Below are 13188 nucleotides of genomic sequence, written 5' to 3'. Positions count from 1 at the left end.
GTGGTTTTGATTTGCATTTCTCTGACTGCTAGCGATGCTGAGCATTTTTTCATGTACTTATTGATTGATTGTATGTCCTCCTCTGAGAAGTGTCTGTTCAGGTCCTTGGCCCATTTGTTGATTGGGTTATTTGTTATCTTATTATCTAATTTTTTGAGTTCTTTGTATACTCTGGATATTAGGGCTCTATCTGAAGTGTGTGGAGTAAAGATTTGTTCCCAGGATGTAGGCTCCCTGTTTACCTCTCTTATTGTTTCTTTTGCTGAGAAAAAACTTTTTAGTTTGAGTAAGTCCCATTTGTTGATTCTAGTTGTTAACTCTTGCGCTATGGGTGTCCTATTGAGGAATTTGGAGCCCAACCCCACAGTATGTAGATCATAGCCAACGTTTTCTTCTATCAGACGTCGTGTCTCTGATTTAATATCAAGCTCCTTGATCCATTTTGAGTTAACTTTTGTGCATGGCGAGAGAAAGGGATTCAGTTTCATTTTGATGCAAATGGATTTCTAGTTTTCCCAGCACCATTTGTTGAAGATGCTATCCTTCCTCCATTGCATGCTTTTAGCCCCTTTATCAAATATAAGATAGTTGTAGTTTTGTGGATTGGTTACTGTGTCCTCTATTGTGTACCATTGGTCCACCTGCCTGTTTTGGTACCAGTACCATGCTGTTTTTGTTACTATTGCTCTGTAGTATAGTTTGAAGTCTGGTATCGCTATACCGCCTGATTCACACTTCCTGCTTAGCATTGTTTTTGCTATTCTGGGTCTTTTATTATTCCATATGAATTTCATGATTGTTTTATCTATTTCTACAAGAAATGCTGTTGGGATTTTGATTGGCATTGCATTGAACTTATAGAGAACTTTTGGTAATATCGCCATTTTGATGATGTTAGTTCTGCCTATCCATGAACAGGGTATATTTTTCCATCTTCTAAGGTCTTCTTCTATATCTCTCTTTCGGGTTCTGTAGTTTTCATTGTATAAGTCTTTCACCTCTTTTGTTAGGTTGATTCCCAAGTATTTTATTTTTTGGGGGGATATTGTGAGTGGAGTAGTTGTCCTCATTTCCGTTTCAGAGGATTTGTCGCTGATATACAGGAATGCATTTGATTTATGCGTGTTAATTTTATATCCTGCCACTTTGCTGAATTCATTTATTAGCTCTAATAGTTTCTTTGTAGACCCTTTTGGGTCTGCTAGGTATAGAATCATGTCATCTGCAAATAGTGATAATTTAAGGTCTTCTTTTCCTATTTTTATGCCTTTAATTTCTTTTGTCTGTCTAATTGCTCTGGCTAGTATTTCAAGGACTAAATTAAATAGAAGTGGTGATAGAGGGCATCCCTGTCTTGTTCCAGATTTTAGAGGGAATGCCTTCAACTTTTGTCTATTCAGAATGATGCTAGCCTGAGGCTTAGCATAGATAGCTTTTACAATGTCAAGGTAAGTTCCTGTTATCCCTAGTGTTTCTAATGTTTTGAACATAAAGGGATGCTGTACTTTGTCGAATGCTTTCTCTGCATCTATCGAGATGATCATATGGTTCTTATCTTTAAGTCTATTGATGTGGTGAATAACATTTATTGATTTCCTTATATTGAACCATCCTTGCATCCCAGGGATGAATCCTACTTGATCATGGTGTATAATTTTTTTGATATGTTTTTGAATCCGATTCGCCAGAATTTTATTGAGGATTTTTGCATCTAGGTTCATTAGAGATATTGGTCTGTAGTTTTCTTTCTTTGAAGTGTCTTTGTCTGGTTTAGGCATCAGGATGATGTTGGCCTCGTAGAATGAATTTGGAAGAGCTCCCTCTTTTTCTATTTCCTGAAATAGCTTGAAAAGTATTGGTGTTAGTTCCTCTTTAAAGGTTTTGTAAAACTCTGCTGTATATCCATCCGGTCCTGGGCTTTTCTTAGTTGGTAGTCTTTTGATGGTTTCTTCTATTTCCTCAATTGATATTGGTCTGTTTAGGTTGTCTATATCCTCCTGACTCAATCTGGGCAGATCATATGACTTAAGAAATTTATCTATGCCTTCACTATCTTCTATTTTATTGGACTATAAGGATTCAAAATAATTTCTGATTATCTTCTGTATTTCTGAAGTGTCTGTTGTGATATTGCCTTTTTCATCCCGTATGCTAGTAATTTGAGTTCTCTCTTTTCTTCTCTTCGTTAGCATGGCTAAGGGTCTGTCGATTTTATTTATTTTTTCAAAGAACCAACTTTTAGTTTTGTCAATTTTTTCAATTGTTTCTTTTGTTTCAATTTCATTAATTTCAGCTCTGATTTTAATTATTTCTTGCCTTCTACTTCTTTTGCTGTTGTTTTGCTCTTCTTTTTCTAGGATTTTGAGATGAAGTATGAGATCATTTATTTGTTGGTTTTTTCTTTTTTTAAGGAATGATCTCCAGGCAATGAATTTTCCTCTTAGAACTGCTTTCAATGTGTCCCATATATTCCGATATGTTGTGTCTGTGTTTTCATTTAACTCTAAGAAGTTTTTAATTTCCTCCTTGATGTCTTCTAAAACCCATTGATCATTCAGTAACCTATTGTTCATTCTCCAAGTGATGCATGATTTTTCCTTTCTTCTTTTATCGTTGATTTTCAGTTTCATTCCATTATGATCAGATAAGATGCATGGTATTATCTCTACTCCTTTATATTGTCTAAGAGTTGCCCTGTGACATAATATATGATCTATTTTTGAGAAGGATCCATGTGCTGCTGAGAAAAAAATGTAACTGCTTGATGTTGGGTGGTATATTCTATATATGTCAATTAAGTCTAGGTTGTTAATTGTGTTATTGAGTTCTATAGTTTCCTTATTTAACTTTTGTTTGGAAGATCTGTCCAGTGGTGAGAGAGGTGTGTTGAAGTCTCCCATGATTATTGTATGGTGGTCTATTAGACTCTTGAACTTGAGAAGAGTTTGCTTGACGAACGTAGCTGCACCATTGTTTGGGGCATATATATTTATGATTGTTATGTCTTGTTGGTGTATGGTTCCCTTGAGCAGTATGTAGTGTCCCTCTTTATCCCTTTTGATTAACTTTGGCTTGAAATATATTTTATTAGATATGAGTATGGACACTCCTGCTTGTTTCCGCAGTCCATATGAGTGGTATGATTTTTCCCAACCTTTCACCTTCAGTCTATGTATATCTTTTCCTATCAAATGCGTCTCCTGTAGGCAGCATATTGTTGGGTCTTGTTTTGTGATCCATTCAACTAGCCTGTGTCTCTTAATTGGTGAGTTTAAGCCATTAACATTTAGGGTTATTATTGAGATATGGTTTGTTCTTCCAGCCATATTTGTTTATTAATGTTACTAAACCTGATTTGTTTTCCTCTTTGATTACTTTCCCCCCTTTACTGTCCTACCTCCCACTGTTGGTTTTCATTGTTATTTTTCATTTCCTCTTCCTGTAATGTTTTGCCAAGGATTTTTTGAAGAGATGGTTTTCTAGCTGCGAATTCTTTTAACTTTTGTTTATCGTGAAAGGTTTTAATTTCATCTTCCATCCTGAAGCTTAATTTCGCCGGATACACGATTCTTGGTTGGAACCCATTTTCTTTCAGTGTTTGAAATATGTTATTCCAGGATCTTCTAGCTTTCAGAGTCTGTGTTGAGAGATCAGCTGTTATCCTGATTGGTTTACCCCTAAATGTAATCTGCTTCCTTTCTCTTGTAGCTTTCAAAATTCTCTCCTTATTCTGTATGTTGGGCATCTTCATTATAATGTGTCTAGGTGTGGATCTCTTATGATTTTGCATATTCGGCGTCCTTTAGGCTTCTAGGATTTGGGATTCTGTCTCATTCTTCAAGTCTGGGAAGTTTTCTCGTATTATTTCATTGAATAGATTGTTTATTCCTTTGGTTTGGAGCTCTGTGCCTTCCTGTATCCCAATCACTCTTAAGTTTGGTCTTTTAATGTTATCCCATATTTCTTGGATGTTCTGCTCATGGTTTCTTAGCAGTCTTGCTGAGCTGTCTATGTTCTTTTCAAGTTGAAATACTTTGTCTTCATTGTCTGATGTTCTATCTTCTAAGTGATCTACTCTGCTGGTAGTATTCTCAATTGAGTTTTTAAGTTGGTTTATTGCTTCCTGCATTTCTAGGATTTCTATTTGTTTGTGTTTTTTATTACCTCTATCTCCCTGTGTAATTGATCTTTCACTTCCTGGATTTGTTTATGTAGTTCCTTGTCAACGTGATCTTTCATTGTCTGATTTTGCTGTCTCATGTCTTCCTTGAGACTCCAGATCATCTGAAGCGTGTATATCCTGAATTCTTTATCTGACATTCCATCTGCTGCAGATATTACCTCTTCTAAAGTTGAGTTGACCTGCATTGCTTGTGGTCCTTTCTTTCCTTGTCTTTTCATACTGCTCACGTTTCTTTCTGCTTGGTGAAACTGTTGTTTTTTTGAAATTTTCCCCCTATTTATTTATATTGCTCTTGTATAGTTGGAAAATCTCCCTTGCAGGGCGGGTAGTGGCTGTGCTCCTCCTCTAATTAGGGTGATCTGTCTACCACGCTGGTCGGTTGCAGGTCTGCCCACCCTGCGGGCGCGGGTGGCTGCTCTGCTCTGCCCGCACTCCAATTGTGGTGACGTAACTACCACGCCCTCGGGTCGTTGGTCCTGATCCGGATGTGGGCCGCGGCTCTGCTCGGCCCCTCCAATTGGTGTGACGTGTCTACCACGCTGGCAGGCCTCTAGGCCTGTTCCGCCGGTGGGTCTCAGGTCTGCCTACCTTGCGGGCTCGGGCGGCAGTTCTGCTCAGCCCCCACTCCCAATGGGGGTACCTGACTGCCTCTCCAACGGGTTGCTGGGCCTTTTCCGGACACGGGCGGCGGCTCTGCTCCACCCCCACTCCAACCAGTGTGACGTGACTCCCTCGGTGCTACGTGTCCACCACGCTGGCAGGCTATCGGGCCTGTCCTGCCAGTGGGTCGCAGGTCTGCCTACCTTGCAGGCTCAGACAGCGGCTCTGCACAGCCCCTACTCCAAATGGGGTGACTTGGCTACCGCGCCATCGGGTCGCTGGTCCTGTTCTAGGCGTAGGCAGCTATTCTCTTCGGCCCCAGCTGCAGTTGGGGTGTCATGATACCACGTCGGCGGGTCACTTGGCCTTCTCTGGGCGCAGGCGGCAGCTCCACTCTGCCCCCCTGGCCCCCACAGCACCCAGCAGGACCCGGACCGAGAAGTAGTCACCGCAGGTTCCCCAACCCTGGGCCAAAGCAGCTTCGGGAGCCAGAACCCGGCCTCTCCGATCCCGGCTCACGCTCCGCTAGGAGCAGGCTCCAAGGACCGACCCCTGCGGGTTCTCCTGCCCCAGGCCAAAGCAGCTCCGGGAGCCAGAGCCCGGCTGCTCCAAGCTCTCCGAGCTCGGTGTACGCTCCGCTGGGAGCAGGCTCAAAGACGCAGTCCCCACAGGCTCCCCAGCCCCGGGCCAAAACTGTTCTGGGAGTCAGAACCCAGCCGCCCCGAGCTCAGCGCACGCTCCACTTGGAGCTGGCCTCAACACGCAGTCTCTGCAGGTTCCCCAGCCCTGGGCCAAAGCAGCCCTGGGAACCAGAATCCGGCCGCTCAGAGCCCAGCGCACGCCCTGCCAGGAGCGAGCCCCTAGGAGTATTGTCCACTGGTTCTCCAGCCCCGAGCCTGAGCGATCTGTCTGCGAGACGCAGGCAAATACCAGCCTGAAATCACCTGTTCCGTAGCTGAATGAGCTGAGATCAGTAGAAAACAGGGATGATTACATCAGCTCTCCAAGATGGCGGCTGCTGTCCTCCTCCGTGATCCGACCGGTGTTGAGAACCGAACTGGACCGCTTCTCTCCTCTGTGTCAAAGCCGGAACTCAGCACTAAGCACGGCCATTGCACCACTGGCAAGAGCCCCCAGAATCTGCATTGCTGCACCCCCGCTCCGGCACCTCGCCGCTTCCCAGCGCGCGCCGCAGACTCCAGCTGCGGGGCGATCCACCGATCAGGTATGCGACCCTCCGTGCGGAGAAATCGCCCGCGTCCGAGCCCCCGCAGCCGAACCTCGCGCGATGGAAATCCGTCCACTAGATTCTGGAGCACCTTAATTTCACTGGAAATTCCCAGCAAGATAGCCTTCAGCTGTTTCACCTCGTCTTTCTCCCGCACAGTGACGCGGCGCACTGGGGTGATGCTCTCCCTTCGCCGCCATCTTCCTGTCCTCTCCTTCTATATGCTTTTAAAAGACAGTTTCATAAAGAGATAATTATAAGCCTAGGTCAATGAATTTATAACACATTTATATACGCCCAATACTGTATGATGATAGTTAAACAGAGGAGTAAACATTGGAGCAAAATTTTTCTGTATTAATATTAAATTGGTTTTTAATCTGGTTGTTTTAAGATGCTAATTGTATTTCTCAGGGCAGTTACTTAAAATTACTTAAAAACTTTCAGTAAAATTAAAAAACATAAAAAAACAAATGTTATGCTAGAAAATGTCTGTTTACTGTAAAAGAAGGTAATAATAGAAAAATAGAAGAACAAAAACAAAAAGACACAGAAAATAAATAGCAAAATGTCAGATGTAAATCATACCTTATGTGTGATCACACTAAATATAATCAAAAGGCAGAGTTAGTAGAAATGATGAAAAAACCTTCAATTATATGCTGTGTACAAGAGACACATCTTAGTTTTAGAAGGTGCAAGTAGGTTGAAAGTAAGAATTAAAAAAGATACATCATGCAAATAGTACTTAAAAGAGAGGTGAAGTGTCTATACTAATGTCTGATAAAAATAAATTTAAGATAAAAATTGATCCTAGAGAAAAATAAGGATATTTTATAATGATAAAAGCATCAGTGTATCAGGAAGACATAATCATGAAATATATGCATCTAATAATATAGCCCCAGAGTACATAAAGCAAAAACTGACAGAATTGAATAAAAGAAGGCAATTTAATCATAATTGGTTAATAGTGGAAGACCCACTTTCAATATGGATAGGACAACTAGGTATAAAATCATCCAGGAAATAGAACACTTGAATATCATTACAAATTGATTGGACCTAACAGACATCAATAGAATGCTGCACCTAACAGCAGAATATAAATTATTCTGAAGTGTACATGGAATATTTTCCAGATCAAATTATAAATTATTCCATAAAAAAACCCTCAATTAATTTAAAAGGACTGAAAACATAGAAAATATGTTCTGCAAACACAGTGGAAGGACATTACATAGCATTAATAGCGAGGAAGTTGGGAAATTCATAAATATGTGGAGATTAAACAATATATAGTTGAGTACCAAGTGGTTCAGAGGGAAATTAGAAAATGCTTTAAGATAATGAAAAGGAAGACACAGGATACCAAAATTTAGGGAATGCAGCTAAAGGAGAACTTAGAAAGAAATTTATAGCTATAAATATCTACATTAAAAGCAAAGAAAAATCTCAATAACTTAGCCTTAATTCATTAAGTTCCAAATTTTCAATTCTGCCAATATTTCAGTGAAATTGATACAAGTACATTAAAATAGGTTGAAATAATCTAAAATGTATATGTATATATATAATGTCAACATTATTATATCACTATATAATTACATTATATACTATTATATACCATGTATAATGCGATATACTATATTTATATTGTTATAGGTTTTCCAAACCTAGACAATGGGACAAAATGGTTTAGGAAACTCTAGCAAAGGAAGAGTAGACCTAAAGTAAGTAGAAAGAAGGAAAAAGACTAAAGAGGAAAAAAACAAAAAATATTTATGAAATAGAGAATAGAAAAACAAAAGAAGCTGGTTCACTGTAAAGATATCAAAATTGGCAAATCTTTATGACAGTTACCAGTTACAGAAAGAGGAAAGGACTTATTACTAAAATCAGGAATGAAACAGATATTACTATAGACTTAACAAATAAAAAAGAATATACTATGAGGGTATACTATAAATACTTGTATACTGAGAAATTAGATAGCTGAGTGAATTGGATAAGTTTCTAGAAAGACACAAGCTTCTGAAAATAATTCCAGAAGAACTGAAAAATCTGAATGGAATTGTAGTGTTAAACAAATTAAGTTAGTAATCAAACTCTACTGCAACAGTCCAGGCTGAGATGGCTTCAATGTGAATTATTATATCAAATACTTAAAAAATTATTGTCAATCTTCCAATAATATATGAGGGAGCAGTTTTAAACTCATTCTTTGAGGCAGACAATATTACAACCAAGTATGTCCCAAGAAACTACAGATCTATGCCATAATTAACATAAGTGTAAAAATCCTCATCAAAATGCTAGTAAACTGAATTCAAAATATAAAAAGGATTATAAGCCATATACAGTGCAACATGAAAATCAATCAGTGAACATACCATATGAATAGAATAAAAAGTAAAGATCATGTGATCATCTCAGCAGACTTTTAGGTTGCATTTGACAAAATCCAAATGTTTTTATGATTAAGGTCAACTCAGCTAGTCATAGGAGACAAAGGCCATCTACGAAAGCCCCACGGTTAACATTGTAGTTAATTGTGAAAGACCAAATGCTTTCTCTCTCAAGATGAGGCACAACACCAGAACATTCATTCTTGCCAATTTCATTGAGTAATGTATTAGAGGATCTTGCCAGTACATTTAGGTTTAGGCAAGGAAAGGAAATTAAAAATACACAGATTACAAAGGAAGAAGTAAGACTGTTTGTATTAGTAGCTAACATGATCTGGTGTATAGAAAATCTTAAGTAATAATTCTTTAAAAAGTTAGAACTAGTAAATGAGTTCAACAAAGTGGCAGAATACAAGATCAATATACAAAAATCAATTGTATTTCTGTGCATTAGCAATGAATATTCCAAATATGAAATTAAGACAATAATTCCAATTACAATAACATAAAAAGAATAAAATTTCTAGAAATAAACACAAAAATTATAATACTTCTACACTGAAAAAATGCAAAAGATTGTTGAAAACAATTAAAGATTCAAATAAATGGAAAGAAATCCCATGTTCATAAAATAGAATAAACATTGTTGAGGTAGTTTATTGCCCCAAAATTAATGTATAGATTCAGTGGCATTTCTGTGAAAATTCTACCTGCTGCTTCTTTTTGTTGTAAAAATTGAGTTGGTTCTTTAAATTCATAAGGAACGCTAAGGGGCACAGAATAGCCAAATTAATCTTAGAGAGAAAGAGGACCAAATTGGAGGACTCACACTTCCAGATTTAAAATTTGCTACAAAGCTGTAATTATCAAGACAGTGTGGTAGTGGCATAGAGTAGATATATAGATCAGTGGAATAGATTGATCATAATAGATCTCTGTCATGTAAAACACATTTATGGTCATTATTTTTTGACAAAGGTGCCAAGATATTTTAGTGGGGAAGAATAGCCCTTTTAATGAATGATGCTGTGATTACAGGGTAGTTACATGCATAAGGATGAATTTCCACAGAATCATTCAAAATGAATCATCAACCTAAAAGTAAGAAATGAAATTGTAAAACTTTTAGAAGAAAACTTAGGCATGTAACTCTTTATTACCATAGATTAGATAAGGATCTGAGCTATAACTTCAACATACAAGTGATTAAAAAATGGAACTTTATCAATAATATAAACCTTTGTGCTTCAAAAGACACTATCAAGAAAGTGAAAGATAATCCACAGAAAAGGAGAAATATAAGTCACATATCTGGTAAGGATCTGTTCCCTAGAATATATAAAAAAAAACTTTTACAACTCAATAGTAAAAATACAAATGACCCATTAAAAAAGCAGACAAAAGATTTGAGTAGATGTTTCTTCAAATAGGATCCATAATAATAAGCTCATGAAAAGATGCTTAGCATAATTAGTTGCTTAGGAAACCCAAATTCAAACCACAGGTAGAATTTCACATCCACTACAATGTCTATAGGCAAAAAATATAATGTGTGTTGATGAGGTTTTACAGAAATTTGATGCTTTATGTATTGCTGATAGGAATGTAAAATACTGTAGCAACTTTGGAAAATAGTTTGGCGGTCTCAAAATGCTGAATATGGAGTTAACTTTATGGCCCTACTGTTCCACTCCTAGGTATACCTAACTCAAAAGAAAACAGAAAAATCTATACGCAAATGTTCTTAAGCAACATTATTAATATTAGCCAAAAGATGGAAACCAGCATGTCCATCAGGTGATGAATGGATAAACAAAACATGGTATATTCATACAATGGAAAATTATTTAGTCATAAAATGGAATGAAGTATTGATTTATGCTATAACATGGAAATGTTTTGCTGAGTCAAAGAAGCCAGTTCCAAATGCCACATTTTGTATTTCATTTATATTAAATGTCCAGAATAGGCAATTTTGTAGAGACAAGAAGTAGATAGGTAGGTCTCACTTCGGTCCCAAGACTAGGAGCGGGGAGATTTTGATATAACAGCTAATGAGTACAGAGTTTCTTTGGGGAATGATGAAAATGTTCTGGAATTAGATAATGTTGATGATTGTCAAACTTACTTGTTATAAATCCCTTTAAATGGTGAAATTTGAGGTATGTGAATTACATCTCGGTATTAAAAGACAGATGAAGAAAGTGCTGTGTATGTTGAAAGACTGAGCATACTGACTTTTTCATCTCTCCTATTGCCTTGTCCCCTGGCTCTCTTTACTTATCTACAGTACTGAGCTCCTGTAGGCATTCTAGATATATGTCTATTCAAAGACTCATCCATAGTCATTTATAGCAGCATTATTTATAGTAGTCAAAAAGTGGAAACAATCCAAATGTTCATCAGCTGATGAATGGGTAAGCAAAATGTGTGTGTGTGTGTGTGTGTGTGTGTGTGTGTGTGTGTGTGTGTAAATATATGCTGTAAAAAGGGGTGAAGTTCTATGTGCTACATCATGGCTAAACTTTGACAACATGGTATATGAAAGAAGTCATATACAAAAAGCTATATATGTTTGTATGAAATATGAAGAATGGTAAAGTTGATAGAAAATTTAAATTGATGACTTGTTGCTAGGGGCTAGGGTAAGGAAAAATAGAGTAAATGCTCCTGGGTAGAGAACAGTTTATTTGTGGGTTCTTAGGCATAATGAAAATGGTCTAAAATTAAATAGTAGTGATCTATGCAATGTTCTGTTAATATACTAAAAATCATTGAAATTGTATACATTAAAATGTATGGTGTATGAAAACTATCTCAATAAAGCTGTTACTATGAAGAAATGAAGTAGGGAAAAATTATTGATAAAAATATAAAATTCCATATTTTAAAAGCAAGTATGAATATATTATAATAGGTATAGAAAACTCTTTGGAAGACTATATAACAAAATGTTAAATAGCATTTATTTCTGGGTGGTATTATAAATTTTTTACTTCTGTACTTTTTGTATTTTAATAATTTTGTGCATTTAACATGCATTAGCTTGTATAATAAAATAAAATATAGACAACAAATTAGTAATGCTGGTGATTGGATACTGTGACCTTTTAGAGGTGTGTCCTCTAGAAGGGTAAAGATACAGCCTAAAGGAGGAGTAATGAAGGAGGGAATTGGTGATACTGGTAGGCATTTTACTTAGTTACATATTCAAAAAGTTTGGCAGAAAATGTAAAGGAGGAAAATAATACAGATAGCTTAAAAGGTCAGCATTGTGTATGAGAGACTCGATATTATAATAAAACCATGCATTTATGAGTGTTTTAATGCTTATATATTTTTTGATCTCCACTGTAATCCTGTTAATGATCCTGTTAAATAAGTAAAGCACCCTTTGTTTTGTGGGTGAATGATCTGAGGCACAGTGCAAGTTACGTAGCACAGCCAAGTTCGTATAGGCAGTTGGTAATGAAAGTCAAGTCTAGCCAGACTGTATTTTTGATATTATAGGATAATTTAAGGGCCAAAGAGAGGATGTAAAAAGTATTGCAAGAGTTGAAGGAGAATGGTGGAATGAGATGGACGTCATTACCCTAGGTACATGTATAACTGCACATATGGTGTGACACTACATCATATACAACCAGAGAAATGAAATGTTGTGCTGCAGTTGTGTACAATGAATCAAAATGCATTCTGCTGTCATATATATCTAATTAAAATTAATTAATAAAAATAATAGTAATTAAAGAGTTGAAAGAGAATTTGGATCATCAGTAGGATCAGGACTGTTAAGAATTTGGTTTCTTATTAAACAAGAGGATGGACCACTTGTTCTGTGATACGAAGTGTGCAAAAATGACCATTTGAAGCAATCAGAAGAAAAGGTGATTTTGAACCACTGCTTTTCAGAGGAGATTCTTATTTTGGTATGAAATCAGGAAGACAAAATGAACCTCACAAAATAATAATTTTGTTTGCAAATAGTCATGTGCATATTTAATATTAGCAATAATGTGCTTGTGGTGTTTCAGAAATAAAATCTTATTTTTCTTTCATTCAGATCTATTCTTACATATAACCGAATTGGAGGAAGAGTCAAGACACTCACGTTCTGTCAAGGCTCCCACTACTTAGCCATAGCATCTGATAATGGTGCTGTCCAGCTTCTTGGAATTGAGGCTTCTAAGCTGCCGAAGTCTCCTAAAATCCATCCTCTACAAAGCAGGTATCTATCTTTTGTCTTTTTAAAATTTTGCATTTAGTACATTATAGTAATTTAATTTTCCCTCATATACCACAGTGTAGTTGGAGCAGGCATTATACTTCTTATTATACATTATACATTATACATTACTTCATTATACATTATACTTCTTTTTTGAGCCCATGGATTAAATAAATCTGTGCTTTCAACTCAAAACTATCACCTGTGGCTAATTTTAGAAGACATCTTATTTTTTGCCAGTTAGTTAAAAGGTCAGAAGGGCAGCTTTGAACTTGTAACTCATCCCAGTCTGAAATCTGTCTGAATAATGTAATCACAAGTTATATCTTTTATATAACTACTAAAAATACAATTCTGTCTGGCCCATTTTGAGTATTCTTCATTAAAGAAAACTCAACCGTCAGCATAATGTTGCTTGGCATTAAAATCTCTGAAGTTGATGAGAATATACAGTAAAGAGTTTAGGCATGTGATTTCCTTACCATTTTTAAAACAAAATGCTGGGTTTTTTTTTAAAGGAATTTCCTTCACTTCTTATTAA

The 13188-nt window shown here is 36.8% G+C and overlaps 1 protein-coding gene across 4 annotated transcripts in view; it reads left to right on the top strand.

The window, feature by feature from the left end:
- PIK3R4 (phosphoinositide-3-kinase regulatory subunit 4) overlaps window positions 1-13188 on the top strand; it is a 79388-nt gene that overhangs the window by 53330 nt on the left and 12870 nt on the right. For all 4 annotated transcript variants that reach the window (XM_081301187.1, XM_081301186.1, XM_081301188.1 and 1 more), the window contains one exon: window positions 12483-12647. In XM_081301187.1, the coding sequence (XP_081157313.1) occupies window positions 12483-12647 (165 nt within the window). The remainder of the gene's footprint in view (window positions 1-12482; window positions 12648-13188) is intronic.

The sequence above is a fragment of the Spermophilus citellus genome (assembly GCF_964194105.1).
Source record: "Spermophilus citellus genome assembly, chromosome: 7".
NCBI lineage: Eukaryota > Metazoa > Chordata > Mammalia > Rodentia > Sciuridae > Spermophilus > Spermophilus citellus.
Note: the sequence above shows the minus strand (reverse complement) of the source record. Positions and strands in the feature narration are given on the sequence as shown.